The sequence below is a fragment of the Balaenoptera musculus genome, chromosome 2 (assembly GCF_009873245.2).
Source record: "Balaenoptera musculus isolate JJ_BM4_2016_0621 chromosome 2, mBalMus1.pri.v3, whole genome shotgun sequence".
Taxonomy (NCBI): domain Eukaryota; kingdom Metazoa; phylum Chordata; class Mammalia; order Artiodactyla; family Balaenopteridae; genus Balaenoptera; species Balaenoptera musculus.
The window spans coordinates 42,974,861-42,995,339 of NC_045786.1; the positions used below are offsets into that span (position 1 = coordinate 42,974,861).

Sequence of the window (20,479 nt, forward strand, 5' to 3'; positions counted from 1 at the left end):
GCTTGGAACCCATGAAACTCTTGACATGATATTAACCTCTAAGTCTCCACCTTCCTTGGCTGGAGATGCTCTGGGGCCCCCCAAACACTTTCAGTGCTGGCTAATTCCATGTGCCCATAGTTGCTGTCAGTACCCATCCTTAAAATACAAAGGTTGGAGTGCATTTTTCAGACAGTGGGAGCAAAGCTGGGATCTTCCCTTTTTCTGAGAGAGAAAAGTAAAAGCAAGATATCAATGAAAGGGGCTGATGGGGACAAGGCCTGCTGCAAGAAGGGCGTGCACAGTTGCTGCTGGGGTGTAGAAGTGGGTCCCTGGGGAGAGTGCCTGGAAGGAAGTTTTCTATGAACCTGGACCCCTTCTGGGTTGTTTTCCTGTCCTAATCAGAAGTACCAGGCTTCTTGGCAGGAGGCCTGTTAGACCCTGAGCAGGACAAATGCTCCTTTATTTTTAAAGTAAGATACTCTCTCTACCCTTAAGAAGCTAACAGTCTATTTGGATAAACACATTCTATTTACAAAAATATCAATAGAAGGTAGCAAATGATGAGCTACCCAAATACACTAATACTGGTGCATGTTTGTTTTACTCCTTTTCCTTTATCTCAAAACTCATTTTCCATAAATATAACACATTTCTAAAAACCAAGTTTTCTCATACCTTTTCTTCAATTTTCATTAGTTTTTTTTCTTTCTTCTGTTTCTCCAGTTAGATTTTGGATTCATCCTGTTTTAAATTGCATCCAAACTGATGTTTATCCTTTTAACTTCTTTGCTGAGTTTTAGCATATATTCAAATTAAGACATATAATTAAAAATACAGAACTAAGATTATAGAAAGCAGCAAATGCAGGCTATATGGTAGAAAGGCATATGGATCAGGCTAATTGGAAAGTGGAGGTGGGGGGAGAAAAACCCTAAGAGGAAATAAGCTTCAACTCAGCCCAAATATTAGTTTCAAGCCAAAGAAGTTGGCCCAGCCCCAATTCTATCCTTGGTTGAACACAATACATGATTGGCGTATTTTCAGAAAAAGAAAAGAAAAATCCATCCATAGGGTGAGGATCTAAGCATCTCTTTTGCACTCCAGTGACAATCAGAAATCATTCTTTGCATTTATTTTTCAACTTTGTATTTGCCTGTGAACAAAATTGAAGCTGGCAAAAGATGGTTCATGTGAATTACTTGGACAACAGTTTCTCCTTGTGTGGAATTACACTGAGGCTGCTTGCTGTGAAATCCTGACACAGCCCAGTAACAGTGGAAGACATTGTCATTTTTTTTCCATGTCCATGAAGTTAACCCACTTCTCTCCTACAGAAATGAACTGATGGTCCTTTTTAAAGTAAGGGAGAAAAGCTCTCCAAATCTTAATCACTAAGCATATACTTACAGTTTATTAATATTTTAGAATCAAAAGCCAGTTTATCTTCCCATGTCACCCAATCTTCTTTATGCTTCAGATTTCCTGAGTACATTGCAGCATCTCAATGTTTGGAATACTTCCAATAGTCAGCAAAGTAAGGGCTCATGGAATCAGAGCCTCAGCTAGCAATATTTTCATCTAACTTAGAAAAGTCATCTAGCCCAGAAAAGTAGTTGAGAGACTAAAATAATCCCAAGGGTTCTACAGTCATTCATACTGACCAGTTCTAAACCCATCATCCACCACTAGAGCGATAGAGAAATGAAAAAGGCTCCAGCCTAGAAATGGTGGCTAAACCGTTTCTCCAAGGCAACATTCATGGTCGCCCAGCTGGTGGGTGGGGTTTAAGCTCGTGTTTGCCTTGCTCATCACATGATGGTCAACTGTCCATTTCAGAGGCTGGTTGGAGGGGGCACCCCAGATCGTGGGAGGCCTAAACTCTTTCTTCATCTCCTTCCTCCTTCTCCTAGGTGCTCCCCCAGTTTGGGGTGGAAAATGCAGGTTTTAATTCCTGACACTAGCTAGCTGTGACCTCCAAAAAGCCACTTGCTGCTCTTTCTTTTTGAGTAAAATGGGGTTAATAAGATCTGCTCTCCTTGTTGTGAGATTTGAGTGAGACACAGGACATCAGAGCACTCTATCAGCAGTCACATGTTGTACAGATACGAAGACAGTTACTATTTTTCTGCTGCTGCCTCTGCACAGGAGAGGAGCCAAACAGAAGCACCTGCTGCTCGTCGTAAACCCAGCTCGTTATTCCTGGAACCCTCATGTACAGGTAAACAATGGAAGAGCAGGAAGGAAGAGAATTGAACCTATTAAATTCCTTCTTTCTGACTGTCATGAGGCTAATGCCTGGTTGCCTTCAGGCCGACTTTGATTATTCTTAAGGCTTCAGGCACTGAATTATTTTCACGGCCGTGTACCATAAATTATAGGAGGAATCTACAACCCTAGCCCAGAATCCTCTGACAGCAAAAGGGTTTGAGTTCTCTAAAGACAGTTAAATTTTATGTGAACTAAATGGTTGAAGCTGAAAAAAGCTTGTCCCCCTTTTGGTCTGTACCTGAGGCAATGTAGTGTATAGACAGCTGGACTTGCATCCAAGTCCTGTCCCATTCTACATTCTACATCTCTGAGTCTCCATTTATAAAATAGGGACAATATGAGTCCCATCCTCCCCAAGAGACAGACCACTGGGTGACAAGCAAGATAATATATAGGGAGTTCAGAACTGGGGCTGTGATAGCAGACACCTTGGTTTCAAAGGCTGGCCCTGCCATTTACTGGGTATGTGTGACATTGGTAAGTTTAGTTAACATTTTTGGGCCTGGTTTCTTATTTGTAAAACAGGGCTAATAAGAGTGTCTAGTTTAGAGGATGGTTGTGTGGGTTAAATTGTAAATGTGGATGAAGCACTTAGAACAAACGGTGCTTGGCCAGAGTCAGCACACAACAAACATTAGCTCTTGTTATAACAAAGTATGTAAATAAGACTCGAAGACTATACCGCACTTTGAAAGCTATTTCAATAGCGACAGGATCACTGTTCAGAAACAAGTAAACAGTCTTAGCTTTGTAGCTCACAGTTTTGGAGGCAGGGAAGGGAGCTAGTTCATCAAGGGTCTTCTCAGGAAAAAGTGATGAGGCACTCTCATGATGCCAGAGAGATGGAGAGGACCAAGGGCGTGAGAGGAAAGATCCCATAGAAAAGTTGGCTATGAGTGAGGGGAGGGTGTAGGGAGTAAGGGAGGGGCTGCAGTAAGGTGATAGACTCTTGGGGAATGGTATAGCCGATAATGACAGGAATCGGGGAACATGGAAAAAGACCTCTGTGGTGGAAGCCAATTCACATAGGAGACAGCCGAGACAAGGGGAGGGGAGCATCTGAAAGGGACACCAAGCCTAGGTGAGATCATGTGTGGAACCACAGCAGGATGCAGCAGTTTATATTTAAATGGTATGGCAAGACAACACCCCCTACCATTACACTATCCGTTCTCGTTCAAGTTCTTTGGGAGTAAGCAAAAATTATGAAAGTGTTAATTACTCTTCAATTTCGGATTTAAGCCTGCCTTGGTACACAGGCGCCTAAGGGAGTGGATCATTTTCTTAAACACGACTATTAAGGAAAGGCTTTTCAAATGATTGGTTAAGCCCCCACTGGACCAGGTGGAAGATGCCGAGTGCTTTCTGGTACTTGCCCAGTCCTTTCCAGGTTTCTCTGAGCTTCCGGAAGCTGTCTGCGGACTAGCAGATCCTGTCGGTAGTGCCTTGTGGCACAAACTACTGGTAATGATTATAAAGAGCGGCTGCCACGGGGCCTGGGCATTAAGGCCAAGGCCAAGGAAGGTGGCCCGGGCCACAAAGCTAGGGGAGAGGTGGGGACCAAGGCAGGCCTGTGGCTAATCTCTTCCTGCTGGCTCCAGCCGCGCGGCTACATCATTTTTGAGGATGGGCTCCAGGCAGATGGCGGGCTGCACAAGGCCCTCTGCTGGGGTCGCTGCGACCCTGCAGCCACCTAGACACCGTGGCTGGGGGCACCTGATAATCTGTGCGGCTGCCGACAGGTTAATGGAACTTCTCTCTTGCTGCGCTTCCGTTCTTTTCTCTCCTTTCGGTCTGGGGCCTTTTAGGCACACCCAGAGGCCTAGGAGAGCAGGAGCAGAGGCCAGCAGGCTGTAGAAGCCTCGAGCAGCTCTGACCTCTGGCACCTCCCCAAGCCCCAGAGCGCAACATCTGTCCCCAGAAATACCCGGGCGGAGGGGAAGGGAGCGCACCAACCCTTTCCTGGGTACTCAGTCTTCTCTCTCTTCCTAGAAACCGCTCCACCCCTCGGGTCTAGCGCCCCGACGCCGGAGCTCTAGGTCCCCGCCCCGCGGGGGCGCCTCTGCACCCCATCTCCGCGGCCGGAGTTCCTCCTGCAATAGCACCCAGTGTCCACGGCGGCGCCCCGAGCCCCGCAGCGCCATCTAGTGGCTGGGTACGGCCTTCCTCCCTCTGGGGCACCCCCTCCCTTACTCCGCAAGGACTCCCCCTCTCTCGCGTCCTTCGGGCAGCGGGACGCTTCCAGCCTCGGCCAAGGGGCAGCGCTTGGAGCCCCAGGCCGGTACCCTCGCACCTGCGCCGGGGCACACGGGCGGCGAGGAGCGGCGCGGCGGGGGCGCGCAGCGGCGATCGAGGCCCGGGCCTCGCGGTAGAAGAAGGGGAGGCGAGGGCAGGCGCGGCCCGCGGGCGACGGGAACTGGGCGAGGGCAGCGGCGGGCAGCCGCCGGCGGCGAGGTAGCGGCGGCGGCGGCGGGCGGTGCGAGGAGCCCCTGTGATTGGCACAGCCCTAGCCGGAGGAGGAGGCGAGGGGAGGGCGGAGGAGGAGGAGAAGGAGGAGGAAGGGGGCGAGCGCGGCGGCGGCGGCGGCAGCGGCGGCGGCGGCGGCGGCTGCGAGGAGCCGTGCCTTCCACCTTTCCAGCCCCGGCAGGACGGGGGTGGCCGCCGCGGGCCCGGGGCGGGGACAGCACGCAGCCTCGCCGCGCGCACCTGAGCCCGGCAGCGGCCCCGACACCCGGGGCAAGCGGGAAAGCGGCGGCGGCGGCGGCGGGGGAAGGATGCAGGGGAAGAAGCCGGGCGGCTCGTCGGGCGGCGGCCGGAGCGGCGAGCTGCAGGGGGACGAGGCGCAGAGGAACAAGAAGAAGAAAAAGAAGGTGTCCTGCTTCTCCAACATCAAGATCTTCCTCGTGTCCGAGTGCGCCCTGATGCTGGCGCAGGGCACGGTGGGCGCCTACCTGGTGAGTCCCCGTGCCAACTCCACCGCGGGGCCCCTTCCCCAGCGCGGCTCCCGGGTGTTCAGCTGACAGGAGGAGGGGGCAGCCCGGGCGCCGGGGGCAGGCGGGCATGACCTCCGCCCGGCGTGGAGGTTGGCGAGTGGTGCAGAGGCGGCCGCCGGGGGAGCTGCCGGCCCGGGCGGCTGAGCGAACCGGGAGCCGGCGGGACCGCTGATGCCCGCAGCTGCTCGCGCGGCCGGCGGGGGCTGGGGGGGACCCGGGTTGGAGAGGCGGCGGGCAGGTGGGCGTGAAACCATCCCTCTCCCGCCAAAGCACAGCCAGAGGGTGAGTTCAGGAGCCCCCCTGCAGAGGAAAGCATCGCGGTTTTCAGGTGACCTGCACATGGAAAGAAAAGCCCGTTAGCCTCCTGCGTCCTCGACTCTGCATTCCATCCTCCGGGAGAACAAATCCATTATGCATCATTTTCTCCGGTAGCTTTCTCCATCCGCCAGTTACGGAGGGATTTAACAGTTTAGAGTAAAATGCGCCCAAGTGTGGCCCTGATCTGAGCCGGGGCTGCAGGGGGAATATTCCCACTCCGTATCCCGTTAGCCATCTCTCAGCGTCTGGGATAAAGTTACAATACCTGGAGAGCAGCTGTGAGTTTGTGTAGTTTTTGCTACCCGCTCTTAGACCTAAATTCCCCACCGTGGTCTCTCGTTCCCAGGGGGGTATTGCATCATTGTGCACAAGGTACAGCGATTTCATTTGCCTTCTGAGGGGGGATTTTAATGTTCAAATGGTCAGGGGTGCATAACATACCAGAGGAAACAGCTTGTAATGACTCAGCAGTCAAATACCTACTTTACCCGCTGTCTCCTGCCCCGCGCAGGTGGTCCCAACTTGGGTTTAAGAGAATGCACTTCCAGACCCAAGTACGGTCCTGACTAAGCAGGATTTTTCAGAGTGTATAGTGTTAAGACATTACTTGGCTACTGACCTGAAACTGAAATCAAATGTCATAGATTTTGAGTGTTCGTGAGCAAGTTTGATGAAGATAGAATTGGACAAGGTTTTGGCTATTGGAGAACTACATCCTGAGATAGAACCATGATCTTTCTGATGGTACCATTAATCCCTTCTTCCTGGCCTTGGGGTGCAGTTAATGAGGGCCAGTCGCTGGGTGCCCTGTACCATTCATAAACAGCCTCCTAAGAATTGGGGCTTGCTGTCAGGGGGAAGTACAACCAGGCTTGGTCTCTTGGTGTGAGATAAAGTAAGTTATGTGGTTACAAGAGAGGGTTGTTCAAATTCAGCTCAGTTCCTGGGGTGACAGACTTACAGGGTTTCTGAAAATCAAATGCATTTTCTTTGCTCCTTGTCAGATGAGAGGCATTTAAACCCCTGTTACTGGCTGCATCCATGACATGCATGCTGCCGGTGAAACCTGTAACCAAAAGCACATTTTCATTTCTGTTTAGATTTTTGTTGTATAAAATGCACTTGTAGTTCGAATACATAGTTGCAGAGAGAACCTGTGGCCTTCGGAGTTTTGGAATTAGGGGATGACCGTGTCTTGGGGGGGGGGGTCAGTGTATCAGAGTGTCCTTGGAGGGAATTTGACCATTAAAATATTAAAATAGAGACATGTATTACTAAGACGCAAATGTACAATAAAAATACATGTAGGTCTGTACTGTAGCATATGCAAAGTATGTGATACCTAACCGGGGCTATGTTTATCAACAGTTTTTAACAGTTTTTGCCTCAAACCGATTTTGTTCAATAGAGTGGATTATTCATGTTCTATATAATAGTATCTAATGTTGGCAAAAATTGAATTTTTTGACGTATACAGAGTGTTATGGGTTTTGTAATTTGTGGACACAGATTTGGAAGATCACGATTAACAAATAAAAGGTTTTACATCTTAAAAAAAGAAAAACACCATCAGAACTTTTCACACCATGAATGATAAGGCATGGGCTTGGTTTTAGCTTGCAATGATTTAAGGGTTTTGGAAAGAAAGGAATCTGGGCTTCGATCAGATGAGTGGCCGAAGCCCCTTTAGAAAGTTAAGAAGTAGAGGGCTGGTGGATGTTACAGGCAGGGCTGGCCCGGGGAGATAGGAAGTAGACTCTGATCCCAGAATGGCTGAGTGGCAGGCAGAGGAGGAATTGAGTCCACCTGGTGCAGCTCTCATGGCATTTCCCGCCTGGGCTAATGGAGAGCCTGGTTTGAGGGATAGGGTAACTGGAGTCAACAGGTGACTGGCCGAAAGCAGATGGAGGCCTAGGAGAGGATGGGCTTAGGAAATTGAATGCATTGTTATTACTTAGAGTGGAGGCATCAGGTGCTCAGGTCTCTGCCTTACTCTGCTGCTCTTGGCTCTCCATTGCCATCTGAACCTCATGAAAATAGTTTGCTTGTCAGGGTTGACTGAATCGGCTTGCCATGGGTTTTGCTCTTTTGGGCCGCTTGGGAATTTTCTCTTCATCTGTTATTTGGGAGGTAGAATTAAAAGTTTGTTGTTTCTTCAGTGCTGTGAGACTTCTTTATGGCTGACTTGAGAATGAAACATTGCAGGATGTTCCCAGGAAAGGCAACTTTCTCCATTCGTTGTGGCTTTCTTAGGAAACCTGAGAACCTGTGTTTGTAGGCCATCACACACACAAGGTCCATGTGCAAGGTGTGTTATATGGGATCTTTACACTGGCAATCAGCCTGCCCCTCTGAGGAAGCATTTTCAGATACCTGATGAAGGGCACACCTTGGGGCCCTGCCAACACTGCTTACTTTCAGGGAGAGAAGGGAGATTGCAAATTCTCTGCCTATGACATTACTTCCTGTTTGAGTCCCAAGTCCACGTAATAGCTACCTTATTATTTCGTCTTTCCAGGTGCCATTGTTTTAATATTAGGAGGCTTCATTTCATTGCTCCGTTTTCTTTCTGAAAAGACAGATTACCTAGTGTCTTCGCTGACACTGGTATAAGCTGCCCAACTGCAGAACTGAATTAGAAGTTGCCTGTGATTTGAGAAGCAACTTTGAAAAGCTGGACTCTGTGTGTGTGTGTGTGTGTGTGTGTGTGTGTCTGTTTTCCCTCAAGAACCCACCCAAACTCAAGGTAGATCTATATAGAAGAAAGCCACCAATTGTTAAGCTAGGCAGGGGACTGGCAACTTTTGGCCTGGGTGCTGGGGTCTCCTGGGGAAATACAGAAGGACTTTGATCCTGATGCTGAAACTCGATGATGATGATAATATAGATAAGGTGACCTGGGTGCAACCCGGGCCAGCTGTGGATTCTGAAATCTCTTACCCTTGCCAGTGTTTTAACTGGAAATCATGCTTCAGATAAGACAACAGTCACAGGGATGGTCTCTTGTAGTCACTTAAACTGCCTGACTAGCTAGGAAATATTTTTTTTTCTGCCTAAGAAGAGGGACCAGGACTTCCCTGGTGGTCCAGTGGGTAAGACTCCACGCTCCCGATGCAGGGGGCCCAGGTTCGAAACCTCGTCGGGGAACTAGATCCCACATGCCTGCTGCAACTAAGCGTTCACATGCTGCAACTTAGAAGCCTGCATGCCGCAACTAAAAGCCCACATGCTGCAACTAAAGGTCCTGCATACTGCAACTAAAACATGCCACAACGAAGATCCCGTGTGCTGCAGTGAAGACCCAGTGCAGCCAAACTAAATAAATAAATAAGTATTAAAAAAAAATAAGAGGGACCCATTCAGTTTGATCGTCACTGTGTGCAGAAGAGAGAATGCAATTTAATTTTCCTCTACTTGGGTGTTTGCTTCTGGTGGCTCCAGTCTGCCCTGACCTACTTGCAAGGATGTAACATCTGCTTAAGTCCTGGGCTGTTTGGAGAAGGCACAGGCATATGGGAACTGCACAGAGAGAAAGTTGTTTTGTGTGCACTTGATGGTGTTTGAGGGAGACCCACTGAGATATTCCAAGTCATTCCCTGAGGGTAGCCCTTCCTTTAGAGGTTTGTGTGTGTTCTCAAATGAGTGAGGACTGGAGGTGATAAGGATATGTGCAGGAAATTAAGACCTCAGGCACCTCTGGGCTGTTATGGATGAAGCTCAATTACAAACACATTTGAATTTCCTCAGGATGAAAACTTAAAAAGGCCAGTTTAGTCTCTGGGTGGGGCACACAGGTGGTTCCTATGAATCAGGAATGGGCATGTCCCTATCTTTTTTTTTTTTTTGCAGCTTGTTATTAAAATAAATAGTTTATTTTTTTATTGAAGTATAGTTGATTTACTATTTATTAAAGTAAGTAGTTTATTTTTAACTGAAGTATAGTTTCAGGTGTACCGCATAGTGATTCAGTTATACATATATATGTTATACATACATATATATATTCTTTTTCAGATTTTTTTCCCTTATAGGTTATTACAAAATATTGAGTATAGTTGCCTGTGCTGTACAGTAAGTCCTTGTTGTTTATCTATTTTTTATACAGCAGTGTGTATATGTTAATCCCAACTTCCTAATTTATCCCCACCCCACCCCATTTCCCTTTGGTAACCATAAGTTTGTCTTCCATGTCTTTGAGGCTCTGTTTGGTAAATAAGTTCATTTGTATCTTTTTTTTTTAGAGTCCAAGTATAGCGATATTATATGGTATTTGTCTTTGTCTGACTTCCTTCACTCTATTTAGAGTTATGTAAAAATGAAGTCTGAGGTTTTGGTGACAATGTAAGGAGACGAATGACTGTGTCAACAAGGTTCCATCTCACTGCTTTATAGTCACTTTGTTTCTAGGCTTGAGAACATTCAGTGGGCTTGCAATTAATGGCTGAGGTGAAACGGCTGGATTTGTTCTTTTTCTGTTTTTTTTCCTAAAGAAGCATCATTTTGAAGATTTTTTTTTTCTTTTGCATATCTAACCCAGAAGCAGACAGCTGAGAGACATTTTTAAAGTCCTTGTCAAATTAGTATGATGACTAAGGCAACTGTATTTTCTTTAATCAAATTATTTTACACACTTATGGTTACTCAAAGTGACAAATTCCCTGTCATTTGCATAATTACTATATAGCCCCAGGTAGGAAGAAATAAAATTACCCTGATTTTTTTTTTTTTTTCTTACAGCTTAGTTGAAAATGTTTAGCTAATAATCATTTAGGGGAAAAAAATTGTTTCTGAAAATTCCTTTCAACCAGCTTTGTGTACATACCTCAGTTTCTGTGGTTTCCTCTTGTGTGTTTAGCAGTAGAAGAAATGGAATTAGTTGTGAAGTGAGCAAGAGCTCTTTCCTGAACTGGGTAACTCTCCCCATTTCAAATTTAGATACCTTACAAAAAGGGTGGCCCAGAGGCCTCTCCACAGCGGCCCTGCCTTGCTAATCAATCGCTCAGCATTTAAACTCATCTTCTTGCGGGCTGCCTGAATGGTGTTGTTCTGTATGAGGCTGCAGAAGTTTCCTCTAGTTGCCAAGGCCACCTGAGCAAGAGGGTCTCTGTGACTTTCTCTTGCGCATCTTATTAAAGCAAGCTTGGGGGTGCTGCCTTGTCCAGGGACCAGGTTCACTTAGCAGACTGGCCAGGCATGAGTAAGTGTAATGTTGCAAAATCGATGAGAATACAGCTGCCTTTCCTATAGAAGTAGGCCTGGAAAAAAGAAAAAAAAATCTGTGAATGTTATTGGCTGGTTGCAGAGAGAGAGCAGAAGTTGGCATTGGTTTCAACGTGTGTTCCAGGCCTCCTGCAGAGGCTGTGGGAGCCACAGGGACTCATGCTGAGCTGCCCATGGTCCTTGGATTCTGTGGGTCAGGGCCCGCCAGGTGACTGGGCAGGTGAGTGTGTACGAGGTGCTGAGCCCTTGCTGCGGTGGAGAATTAGACTCTGGACCAGCAGCATTTCTCCAGTACCTTACTTCCAACTTAACAAGCACGTTTAACTTGCACAGATTTAACTGCACACACCACTGAATAACCACGTTCCTGTGAAGTAGAGTCAAAATACTTATCATCACTTTATTCACCTATATTTTGTCATATATGTTCCCTATTATATTCTGTACATTTGTGTGCATTATCTATTTATATACATGTTCTTGTAAAGAGTTACATTCACCAAATATAGTATGTTGTCCTTTTGTGGGGGGGGCAGTTGAGGGACATTCAGTGGTAATTCTGATTATTTGGTTCCCATGTGGATTTATTTTATTTTATTTTTTAAACTTAAAAAAATTTTTTTTGGCTGCACCTTGCGGCATGTGGGATCTTAGTTCCCTTACCAGGGATCGAATCCAAGCCCCCTGCAGTGGGAGCGTGGAGTCTTGACCACTGGACCACCAGGGAAGTCCCCCATGTGGATTTAGAACCCAGTCTCCCCTGAAGAATGGTCACCTGTATTTTATTCCCTCTCAGAAATGCCGTTGGTAATTTGTAGGCCAGGACGATAGCATCCTTGTTCTTTTAATTTAGTTTTGCTATCTGTATCTGCAAAATAGATGATACACAGGAAGAAAAGTGGAATCAGTGTCTTCGGTTCATAGGGTAAGTGAGTTGATGTGGTTCTAAGACACTTGTATTTGATATGATCTAAGTGCTTAGGTGTTTATATGAGAGGCAGTATTGCTTAATGATTGGAACTCTAAGTTAATGGTTAAAATTCCCAGGTGGAGAACAGCAAGTACCCATGGCAGCTGTGACTTATTAGATGAGCATCAGAAGACCCAGGATTCATTCCTGTGTCCTCCTCTTGCCGGGTCTGTGAGCTTGCGCTGATTACTTAACCTCTCTGCCTTGGTATTTAATTTTAAAACTCACAGTGTTTCTGTGAGGGTTAACTGAGTTGGTACCTCTAAAGCACTTTGCTACTCACATGTGGTGAGTACTCAATAAATACTAGCTATTATTATTAATAACAATAACACGGCTATACATATTTACATAAGAACTATATAGCCCCAACCAATGGGAAATAAAATTATTTCCATCAAGCTTTGGTCTTGGTTTAGTGAATTGTACATTCAAATCATTTCCTAGTTTGCTGTGCATTTTGTCTGAGAGGTGAAAAGTTTTTAAAAGCAAGAAGTAAGTACTAAGAAATAAGTTGCTAATTCTGTTTGTTCCCCTGTTATAAATGCAGCAATCCATTTCATCTTAGAGATGTTGTAAAAATTACCAGTCACGTGGGAGAGGAGCCCACTCTAGTAATAATTCTGCTGACCATTTACAGTCAGTGGGTACTTTGAGGTGGGTAGAGAAGGGACGGTACACAGACAGCTGGGAGGACAGATGTGCGGTTGCTTCTCTTTGGGAGGCCCTCAGGATCTTTGCTCTGGTCTGTGGCCACAGGGTGGAGAAGACTGGGTAGGTCTTCTAGGTTTGTAGGCAGCTGAGAGGCAGGGAAGAGAGTGTTGGATGTAGAGTCAAAAAGACCTAGGTTTGAGCCTGGACCTGTTCCTTACCTGCTTCCGATGACTTGACTTACCTGAGCCTCAGTATTCTTATTGGAAAAATGGGGATGCTGATAGAGCCTGTCTTATACAGATGGTTGAGAGATTTAAATACAAGGACACGTGAAAGAGTGCTGCCCATAGGGTGCAGTGTTCAATAGTTGCTTTAACAATAATGGCATAACCCTACTGGTTGACCTTGGCACAGCAGACGTCCCTTCCAGGGACCTGAGGATTTGGGGTATTGTGTGTGGCCTGGGCTCTGTCTCCTAAATTGTAGATCTGCTTCTCTGGATGAAAAGTGGCCACTTCAAGGCAGCCTGGGGTGTCAGGAGGGGACCCGGGGGACATACGTCGTGGACGTATGCTACCCTCCAGGCAGCCTTGTTTAAGATGTGCGAACTCAGAGCTCAGCCCTGGTTGCAGGGAAGGGCTCAGGTCCTGCGCAGCACCCACTGCCTTCACCTTAGTCCTCTTGCAGTTCTAAGCAGAGCTCAGACGCACAGTTGTGGGCAGTTCCCTGATCTTGGTCCTTTTTGGTTTCTCAGAAGCAGAGAGAGCTCTCAACACAGTCTTTCTGCCCATCCCACGGATTCGTCCATCTCGGCTTAGGGCTTGTGGGGATCGTTTAGGAGGATACCTTCTGCACGCGCCACTCTCCTCCCATCAGTGGTTTTAGAAGCATCTTTCCTTCCCCAGCCTGGTCAGCGCAGTCCTTGGGAAGAATAGGGCACGAACTGGGCCCATCTCAGTCCATCAAGCTGCAGTGTGTATTTTGGGTGAGTTCTTAGGTTCGCGTTCAAATGCCACAGGCTTCACAAGAGAGAACATGCACACTGAGGACCCCGATTACCAAACCCCGGTGGCTCCGTGTCGACCTCACTGAGGAAGGAACCTGTCCGCTTCTTAAAGCACTGAACTCTCTGCAGCCACAGCTGTGGAGTGAGCGAGCATGGGGAGCCTTCTTTCTGGGTGTTTCGTGACAACATGTAGAGCGGAAGTGGCCCACTGGATGTGGGCAGAATCTCCGCCATTGGCTCTTTATTTCAGTTCTCCTTTGTGGCTGAGTCGAGCCCTTCTGAAAAGGGAAGCCCTTTCTGACGGACTGTTTAGTTGCTTGTTCTTTAGTGGAAATGATGGTAGCCAGCCCAGCTATTTCTTAAATGACTGGACATTCCTCTCCAAGCGGGGAAGAGTTATTTCACTGTCTCAGTTAGGAGAGCTGGACATTAGAATTTTCCTGGACTTAAAACAAGAGTCTCATGTATCCCTTCCAGTCAACACTCATCGGAAATACTTAAAAGCAAAAGGCAACAGAGGTTGCTGTAAGCCCTACTGTTCGAAGGGGGGGCAGGGGAGAAGTGTGAGCCCACTCTTCCCCTTTGTCTTCATGATTTCCACCATAAATTCCCTGGCAATGGCTCTTTGGAGCCATTTCTCTTTGCAATGGCAATACCTGCTTCTTCTGGGGATGTCATATCCCACATGGCATCTTAAGTTACCTGGTAACAGAATCAAAGAGCGTACTGACTGTAACGGGGGGGATCTTATTTCCTTAGGGCTGGCTTTGGTTGACATCTTTGTCGTGAGCAGGCTGTGGCCTCAGACCCATCCAAGCAGGCAGTGGGTGTGACTGTTGCATCACTAGGATGTGGCAGAAGGTCTAAGCTCTAGGCAGTATTGTGAGTCCATTCAAAAGCCTGGAGTATGCCATTGGCTCTTCTGTCTGTGCATCTGTCTGTCTGTCCATCTGTCTATCCATCCACACTCCCTGTGGGAGTTCTGTACTATGTGCAGATTCTAAGTTGCCTGGCAGGTTGCCCTTTGGGATGGGTGTCTGGATAATGAACTTGGCTATCCAGGTAACCCTTGAAACCTCTTCTTGGTAGGTCTAAAGCCTGTCGTGGCTGTCACTTCCTAGCCACCTAAGCTCTGGACTGTGTAGTGTTAGCAGAAATAGGAAGTTGAGCAGGCTTTTGACAAACAGTCCTGGGGAATGTAACGGAATAATATAGAGTAGAAGAGCCAATTCCTTCCTACATCACTGTTCGCACAACCACAGGAACCCGAGGAAGGTAGAAATGAACACTTTCACCTCCATTTCTGCACTTGCAAGGTTGGTGTAGGGAAAACAGTGTCCAGTGGTGTTTTTCAGTTAAAGACTATTGTAAAATGTTCTTGCAAATGGTTATTGACTTTCCCTTCTCCTCCACTTTTGGAAAATGTTTATGTAAAATCGGCAGCCTCCTTCTAATTGTTGGCTTTGCCCCCCCTCCCTCTTCTGGCTGCAGTTCTCCCATCCTCAGCTGATTAGAATGAGAAATTACCACCTTGAATATAAGCAAGTTGAAATTGGAAAGCTGCCCTCTAACTGATTATATAAGCTTGAAAATACTGTACCTGAAATCTCGTGCTTAAGAATTCCCTTAATGAAGATAAAAATCTCAAAGCAGCATGGACGCACCTGTTTTCATTATGTAAGATTCAATTATTGTGGGGCAACCTGTAAAATAAAGAATAGTGTTGATTAGTTCATCTGTCCGTTGGCTTTTTGGGTCAGAGAATTGTTTGACGTACACCCACAGAGCCACATAGAGCTTAACCCCCTGGAAGTTGGCCGCCACTGCTTCAGCACCAGCACCCCCTTCTCTCCAGGGGTCCACAGGCTCATCCTAGGTCTGTGGTCACCGCAACTCTCAAGGTTGTAGAGGGCAGGCGCCCGTTAAGGTCGGCTTTAGAGATTGCTCATACCAATCAGTGGGACGTCCGGGAGAATTGCTGTTAACTGTGATGGGCTTTATCCTTTGGCCATTTCATTTCCTGAAGCGCTGCCCTGATGGGACTTGAGATGTCCTTTGTCTCGTTTTGCATAACTGGCCTGTGTTTCAATGTGGCACATCACACCATCCTCTTCTCAAAGCCATACATGCGTGGGGTGCCCAGCACAGCATGCTACATGGTCGATTTCAGATTTCCAGCCTCCTGAATTATAGACCAGGAGCTTATTTTCTGGCCATGGTATGCACTGGGGGGAAAGGACTGAAAGGGAATGAGACCAGTTGACATAGCTGTAGAAGAGCTTCAAACAGACCTCTCTTGCAAAAAATTTAGGACAAGACTCATGATGGATTACGTGGCATGCTTGTTGCCTCCCCAGTGCTGGTAGATACTATGTTTGTTACGAGGCTTAATGTGCTAACAACGGGTTTTTCAGCCAGTCCAAGGGAGGATATCTTTTGGAAACAAAAAAAGATAAATTAGTGCCTTCCCTTTACCTTTGCCAATCCGTGGAGATGCGTATAAATAGATCAAAAAGTCCTGGAGCAGTTTTGCAGCTTTGCAGCCTGCAGTTGATGAGAGCAAATGGGGAGGTCTGCCTTGCTGCAGCCGGGCTCAGAGTGGCACGTGGAGCCAGCAGCACTTGGGCTAAATCCAAAGGCAGCCCGTGGAACTTGTAAGACACACCGGTGGGATTGGCCTGCATTGGGACTCCCTTTCTTACGTCTTTCTAAAGATTACATTGTGGAAGCTCTATGCTTGTTGCTTTCATCTTCGGCAAAATCAGGGCACAGAACTAAGTAACTTACCTAAATGTGCTCCAGAGCTGCCCACATTAGCCAGCAGGTGTGCGCAGGTAAACAGGACGAGTTTTATTTTTGGAAATAATGATTAGAAACATATATAAATAAAAATAAGGTTTTGGTGAGTGCTGGGAAAAAAAATCACTCATTTCTCTCACTGCCTTTTAAAACATCCCTCCTTTTTTTTTTTCTTTTTTTTTTTAATAGATGCAGTGTTTCCTGGTAGGAAACACTATCCTTAATCTAGTGAACAGATAAAAATATATGCATTTATATTTATCTGTCTTAATCTAGTGAACAGATAAAAATATATGCGTATATATTTATCTGTCTTCTGATACTTTGAATTTCATTGGGGAATGCTTTTGTCACCTAAAAATAATAGTATCAAGGCAGCAATTAAAAATAACCCCAGGGCTCCTGGCACCCAAGACCATCAGGGAGATGATTCCATGTGACAAGTGAAACACTTTAGATCCCCCTCCCCTTACAAAAGAAAGCTGAGTGTTCTTGCGTTGAGGTCTGTCGCCTTCGTGGTTGCCTTTCTCTCTGTGCCAGCTGAGCTGAGCTGTGGGGGTCAGGCTGGTCAGCTCAGCTCTGTCGCCTCCTGGTTGCTCATTAACTTTATTCCTGCCTCTGTCTGCTGGCCCCTGACCTCAACAGTGCCACGCTTCACCAACCCTGGCAGGATGTCACAGTCAGATCTGCGAGACCCCTGTGAGGGTGTGCTCCCGGAAGTCCAAACCCGGACCACTGCTGGGTGGACCTCTATGCCAGGCTTTTTCCACGGGCACTGTTTTTTTGTTTGTTTGTTTTGGCTGTGCCCCACGCGGCATGTGGGATCTTAGTTCCCTGACCAGGGATTGAACCCATGCTCCCTGCATTGGAAGCGCAGAGTCTTAACCACTGGACTGCCAGGGAAGTCCCCCACAGGCACTGTTAATACCCTTCTTCCAGCTCCTCCTTTGCTGGCTTCCCACCATCCTTATTCAGTGGAAAAGGTAGCTGAGCCCTTGCCTCTTACAGCCCCTAACGATCCAATCCCATCCTTCACCATGGACTGCGTGCTAATTCTTGCTGTCCTGGACCAGTTCTGAGCGTATTATATCGTATTTAAGAGTGAGAGTGGGGGGAGTTGTCTCTTCCTATTTATTTAAACCTTTTCCTAGGTGGGGTTCATAGGGCCGTAGGGTCATTCTCGAACATTTTTGGTTATCTCTGATGTTAGACCAAAATCGGGTTATATTTTCTCCCTTAGATATATAGAGATGTGACGTGTGTAAAGAGAAAGTGACTTTCACAGTTATCCTTGGGTTGGGAGCTGGACTTGGACCCGGAGGTGGGAAGATAGATGAATGGAAATGTGTTTCTCTGGGTGTTTCTGAAGGAAGAAACTGGGTGTGTTAGTCTCCTGCGGCTGCCGTAACACATCACCACAAACTGGGTGGCTTCAAACAACACATTTCTTTTCTCACAGTCCTGGAGGCCAGAGTCTGAAATCAAGGCGTCGTCAGGACCACACTTCCTCTGAGACTCTGGGCAGAATTCTTTCTTGCTTCGTCCGAGCTTCTGCTTCTGGAGGCAGCCCTCGATCCTCGGTGTTTCTTAGCTTGCAGCTGCACCCCTCCAGTATGTGACTCTGAGGTTACATGGCATTTTGCCTCTGTGTGTATCTCTCCTCCTCTTATAAGGTAGTAGTTAATGAGGGCACCACCCTGATGACCTCATCTGACCTTAAATACCTCTGCTAAGACTTTGTTTCCAAATAAGGTCACATTCACAGATCCCAGGAGTTAGGTCTTCACCATGTCTTTTTGAGGGACACATTCAACCCATTATGCCAGGGAATAAAAAGAGCAAAGGACCCTAAAACAGTCTGAGGGTACAAAGGAAAAAAAGGAAAGTAAAGGACAAACTCTGCCCTCTTTAGAGTTTTGGGTTGGGTAAGAGGATTATGGGATATTGGTTGGAGAGTTATTCTAACCGGGAAGCCCTGTCTTTGAAGAAATACTGCCCTGTGACAATCCTTGCTTCCTTTCTGTAAGAAGATAACCACGTTTCTCTCCATGGGGGTGGTGTGGCTTACGGGAGTGGACCTGATTGGGTTAATGGGTAGCTTTGAACAAGTCCTTTCCCTATTCTGGGCATAGCGAATGCAGGGATTGGATTAGATGCTCGCATCATTTGATTAAGGGCAACACATGTTTAAAAAAGCCTAGAAATACATGCGGTGAGTACTGTATACGGTTGTGGTGTGTGGGTGTGTTTGTGTGCAGTCCATCTCCCCTGTCTCTTACGCCCGGGACTGCTTCACAGGAACCAGGCCTGGTAAAAGGTCCAGCTGGCCCCGTCTCCTCCGTGAAGCCCCATCCGATTCGATGAGGCTGAAAGACACTTTATGGCTGTGCCAGCCAGTCTCAGATTTGGCCAGGTCCGCGTTCTAAGAGGACCAGACATCTGCTTTCTCATCTCATTCATCTCCGTGTTTTTTTGGATGGAGGTGGGAGCTGCCTGATTCTCGGAATTTCTCAGCACACGCTCCTTTTTAAAGACTTCAGCTTGGTTTCTGCCAAACTAATTAACTTGGACAACTTCCTTAAGTGCTGTAAGCAATATAGAGTTGAGTAAGGCGTGTTCTTGGCCCTCACGGCGTTTATACATCCTAGTGGGGGAGACGGTGTGTTTATAATGTTTTCATTAATTACTCATTCATTAGACTGTTTCAGGTCCCGGGCCAGGCAGTGGCTCGGCCCTCTTGGAGCCTTGAAGCTAGTGCAGCAGTGTTAACACAGGGCAGTGTGATCTCTGACCACAGAAGCAAACCGTTGGTGTCAAGGTGGGAGGTGGTGTTGGAGATGGGTCTGGGTGGATGAGGAAAATGTTTATGGTTGCAGATGGAAATCATTTTCTCTATCTTGGTCAGGGTAGATCTAAAGGAATGAGAGGTTAGGGTTAGTGTTGAAAGAGTCTGGCTGGGGAGAGCCCTTGGACATGGGACGGGGTTGGGGAGCTTCTGATGGAGAAGGGGCAGGCTGGGAACACAGGGGCCACAGCCACATACTAGGGCATGTCAGGTCTGGCACCGGGGAGTCTCAGCTCCAGCCAGCAGCGCGGGGGCCGTTGGTATCTCTCTTGGCCGGGCTTGCATCCTTCCCCCAACCACCCAGCTTTGTAGTAGTGCCTGAAAATGCTGCTAGAAGCCAGACTTTCAGCATGTGGAGGCAAGCCATATCAGGGCATCCTCAGACTCAGCCAGGAGCAGGCATGGCTGCATTGCATGACGGAGCCAAGGGGCTGAGGGATGCCGCTGGTCCTGGAATGCTGCGCTCACCAGGATGGGGGCAGTGGAGGAGGGGGAGCTGTAGCATCTATACACAACGGCACCTCTGTATTCAACCTCTCTTTTGAGTTATCTCCAAATGAGATTTCTGCAAGATGAGCCAACATTAGGAAAGGTCCTATCCTATTTGACTTTTTAAAAAGAAAACAAACTCTAGCTTGGCCTTGGATGTATCAGTTCTGCATAACTTTAAAGCTGGTAACAGAACAAACTGTGTTCACACACGCGAAATGTCTCCAAACAAAAAGTGGGCGTACAGTTTTCAGTTTAAAAATTGGATGGAGGCCATTCAAACTTCCCCTCCTGTTCTCCTTGAGAAGAACTTGGCAAGCTGCAGGGCGGGGGCACTCGTCCTTGGAGGAGTCATGAGGGTCCAGAGAGAAGATATCCTAGGACCAGAGCTGGCTGCTGGGGTGAAGCCCCGATAACGTCGGGGCTGAGAGACTGGTGGAGGATTTACTGAGCTCTTTGCCCTTCAGCTTCAAAGGCTGTGTAGAGGGTGTGCGGAGTCTGGCCGGAATGCCCCCCTGGCCTGTTGACCCACACCTGTTGCTGCACATGGCTGGTTCAAGTACTGGCTGAGAGCCCCGTGTGGCCACATCACTTGGCTTTACCATTAACTTGAACTTCAAGTTCATGCTTGTGGCTTTTTTTCTTAGTATAAAGACATTACCCTCTTACTTATTACACAAGGAATACTTGTTGGAAAATACAGGTAATTATAGATACGTTAAAAAGAGAAGAAGAAGAAACATCATCCATAATGCCACGACATGGAGATATGCTGTCGACTTTTTGGTGGGTATCCTTTCAGTCTCTCTGGGTCCACCCACCCGCATTCTTTCATGGCTTTGAGGATGTAGTAAGGAACATACCTACTTCAAACGAGCTTGAGAATGCTGAATGAGGTAATCCATTCAAAGTGGTGAGCCTGAGCGTCTCTGCAG

General features: G+C 47.3%; 1 protein-coding gene across 1 annotated transcript in view; it reads left to right on the forward strand.

The window, feature by feature from the left end:
* The first annotated feature begins 4,834 nt into the window (after nt 1-4,834).
* Nucleotides 4,835-20,479, forward strand: part of SLCO3A1 (solute carrier organic anion transporter family member 3A1) — a 301,208-nt gene continuing 285,563 nt past the window's right edge. The window contains exon 1 of the mRNA XM_036841983.1: nt 4,835-5,204. Within this exon, the coding sequence (XP_036697878.1) occupies nt 5,025-5,204 (180 nt within the window). The 5' untranslated portion in view covers nt 4,835-5,024. The remainder of the gene's footprint in view (nt 5,205-20,479) is intronic.